At 36.2% G+C, this 3,455-nt stretch overlaps 1 protein-coding gene across 1 annotated transcript; it reads left to right on the top strand.

Annotated features, from left to right (window-relative positions):
* The first annotated feature begins 856 nt into the window (after nt 1–856).
* On the top strand, nt 857–1,307 carry LOC133331741 (larval cuticle protein 2-like). The gene is made up of 2 exons (XM_061540118.1): nt 857–868; nt 954–1,307. Exons 1-2 carry the CDS (start codon nt 857–859, stop codon nt 1,305–1,307), a joined length of 366 nt encoding a protein of 121 aa, XP_061396102.1.
* Nucleotides 1,308–3,455: the final 2,148 nt, after the last annotated feature.

Genomic DNA, 3,455 nt, shown 5'->3' with positions numbered 1-3,455 from the left:
ACGGACATGCATAAATCGACTCAGAAAGTTATTCTATGCATATTCTCAAAAGAAACAATGTGTCTATCTCGTTTCATTTTGCCTGTTACAAAAATATGCACAAAGACATAATACCCTGTACCACAGTGTGGTGAAGGGTATAGAAATCCACGCCTATTGTTAGTTATGAAAAATAATTTTTAAAAAATCCACGCCTATTGTTGGGTATGAAAAAAATTGCTTTCCCTCATTTTTTGCTATTTAACCTGGTCTAATTGTATCCATTTAATGGCTTAATTGCTTTTACCGTTATAGCCTCACTGGGGTGTAAATATTATAAATGAATGGCTTATAAAAAAACCTTGAGGAAGATCGATACTCTGGAAACTGGCTTCAAAATATTGCACGAATTAAAACAAGAATTAATTTTTGAAACCTGCTGCTACCTTCTGCACTTGCACTCAAGAATTCCCAAAATCGAAACGTAATATCGATTTTTTTTTGTCTTTGTGTTTTTTGTTGTTTTATTATTCCATTTAGGCAGTAATTTTTTTTTTTTTTTTTTTTGGAATATAATTATTATGCAATTATTATCAGAACGGCAATGACAGTCAAACCCATGTATTAATGGACCGGGTTGTATGGGTATCCTCAACAGAAATTGCTGATCATATATGGGTTTGACTGTAAAAAATATATCTAGCATGGCCAGTATTTTTTTTTTAATAATTTCATAATTTTTGAAGAAAAAATGTCTTTAAGCCTTCTTACATTCCCAATCATATAAATAGACACTGGAGAGCTCTGACTAGGCACAGTCTAGCAATTGAAGTAATTAATTGATATACTTTGGATAAAAAACAAAAACACAACAACAATGTTGAAATTCGTAAGTCCATTTCAATTGAAGGGATTTGTCAGGATTAGCTTTTTGTAAAGACTTGACTTATTTTTCTCGCCCTCACCAAATATAGCTCATCCTTGCCACTTTGGTTGCTTATGCCGCCGCTGCTGCCACTGCCACCGGCGATGATATCCATGCCGAGGTAAAGAGCATGAAATCTGATGTTCGTGCCGACGGATTTGAATACAACTTGGAAACATCCAATTATATTCGCGAAGAAGCTGCCGGTGATGAACATGGCAATATGCATGGCTCCTATGAATATTTGACTCCTGATGGACAACATGTTAAGGTGACCTATACTGCCGATGAAAATGGTTATCATCCCGAAGGTGAATGGATTCCCACACCACCACCAATTCCAGATTATATCTTGAAGGCCATTGAATACATAAAGGCTCATCCTTCCAAGGAAGAACATTAAATGCTAGGAGAAATCCCTACTAATTGAGAAATAGGAGAACGACCAAATAAAAGAATACGAAGTGGATTATGATCTTGAATTGTGATAAATATTAGATATTTTTTTCTGTTATGGAAAAAACATATTTTTTTAATAATGAATAATAAAGGACTATAATTTTTAGAATGCACGAAATTTCAAGGCGTAGATTTTTATAAAAAAAAATATTTTTAATTATCAACAATGGGCGGATTTTTTAAAAATTATTTTTCATGATCTAGAATGAGCGTGGATTTTTATACCCTACACAACTATTTTGTCAGGGTATTATAGCTTTGTGCAAGCCCAAGAGTTTGTAACGCCGCGAAATATTGGTCCTAGACCCATCTTTAAGTATACCGATCGTCATATCTCGACTAGCTGAGTCGATCTAGACATGTGTGTCCGTCCGTCCGTCTGTCCATTATAATTTGTAAGCACGATACAGCCACAGTTATGGACCAATCTTCAGGGTTAATATTTAGGGGATGGAATGGACACAAAAACATTATTTTTGTCTGATTTTCTGATTGCTCTAGAGGCCCAAACATCGCAAATTTTTGGCATGGGGAAGGAGATCGCCAGGGTATTATAGCTTTGTGCAGGTCCAAGAGTTTGTAACGCCGCGAAATATTGGTCCTAAACACACCTTTAAGTATATCGATCGTCATATCTCGACTAGCTGAGTCGATCTAGACATGTGTGTTCGTCCTTCCGTCTGTCCATTATAATTTGTAAACACAATGCAGGCCACAGTTATGGACCAATCTTCACGAAATTTTGCACATAGGATGGGCTCTGGCCAATGAAGACCCCTATTGTTTTTGGTAAAGATCGGTTAATATTTAGGGAATGAAATGAAATACTTAATTTTTTATCGGTTTTTCTGTTCGCTCTTGGTTGACCTTTAAATTGATACTAATTATATTGTCATATGCACTCGGATGTGGGAGTTACACTTAAATATTTACAGGTGCTTACGTTTTCAAATATTATTTAGTAACCCATACGCAACACTAGAGGGCGTAAATATAGCGGTGATCGCTTTAAAATGTTCCATGAGGTTCGAGTTACGGTCAAGGACAACGCCTATAATTTTTGGTGATGATCAGATTAAAATTTTGATGATCAGATTATAACTTATTTTGTGTGTGTGTGTGTTTTTTTTTAATCGATCCCATGGTGAAGGAAATCTGGACAAGTAATTAGAAGGGCTGTACTGAATATTAGAAATACTTGTTGACCTCTAGTCGGTCAAGAGGGTGTAGATTTCGCGGAATATTGCCCAAGCTCAGAATATAGAACCACAGAAAGTTATATTTTCGTGGAAGTTGTGTAAGATATCATATGGTCGGCCCGACCATCTATACTGCTCCGCTCACTCCTTTAAAAATATTTTTCAAGTTGGTAGGCGTGGATTTTTTAAAAATATGTTTTCACTGCCTAGCCATTGGCGTGGATTTTTATATCCTTCACCACACTGTGGTACAGGGTATTATGTCTTTGTGCATATGTTTGTAACAGGTAAAAGGAAACGAGATAGACACATGGTTCCTTTTGAGAATATGCATAGAATCACTTTCTAAGTCGATTTATGTATGCCCGTCCGTCCGCCCGTCTGTCTCTTTGTCTGTCAATGTTAAATTGTAAACAAAGTACAGGTAGCAGTCATTATACGAATTGGATGAAATTGGGCACAGCTCATTTATTTGGCCCAAGGACGAACCCTAATGAAATTGGGTAAAATCGGTTCAGAATAAGTATAGATCCCATAGATCCCGATTAAAGGTAAATGGTGCACCAAAGTCACTATATATCTTTCGATATGCAAAAAAATGACATAGCGTGCTGAATTAAGCCTAGAATGATGTGTGCCAAGTTTCGTGAAAATCGGTTCAGATGTAGATATAGCTCCCATATATATTTTCGTCCGATTTAAGGTAAATGGTGCACCAAAGTCCCTATATATCTTTCGATTTGCACGAACCTTGGCACAGCATACTAAATTAAGCCTAGAAGGATGTGTGTTAAGTTTCGTGAAAATCGGTTCAGATTTAGATATAGCTCCCATATATATTTTCGTCCGACTTAATGTTAATGGCTCACCAAAGTCCCTATATATCTTTCGAT

The sequence above is a fragment of the Musca vetustissima genome, unplaced genomic scaffold (genome assembly GCF_032173495.1).
Source record: "Musca vetustissima isolate MV318-11 ecotype Yass unplaced genomic scaffold, APGP_CSIRO_Mvet_v1 utg139852, whole genome shotgun sequence".
NCBI lineage: Eukaryota > Metazoa > Arthropoda > Insecta > Diptera > Muscidae > Musca > Musca vetustissima.
Note: the sequence above shows the minus strand (reverse complement) of the source record. Positions and strands in the feature narration are given on the sequence as shown.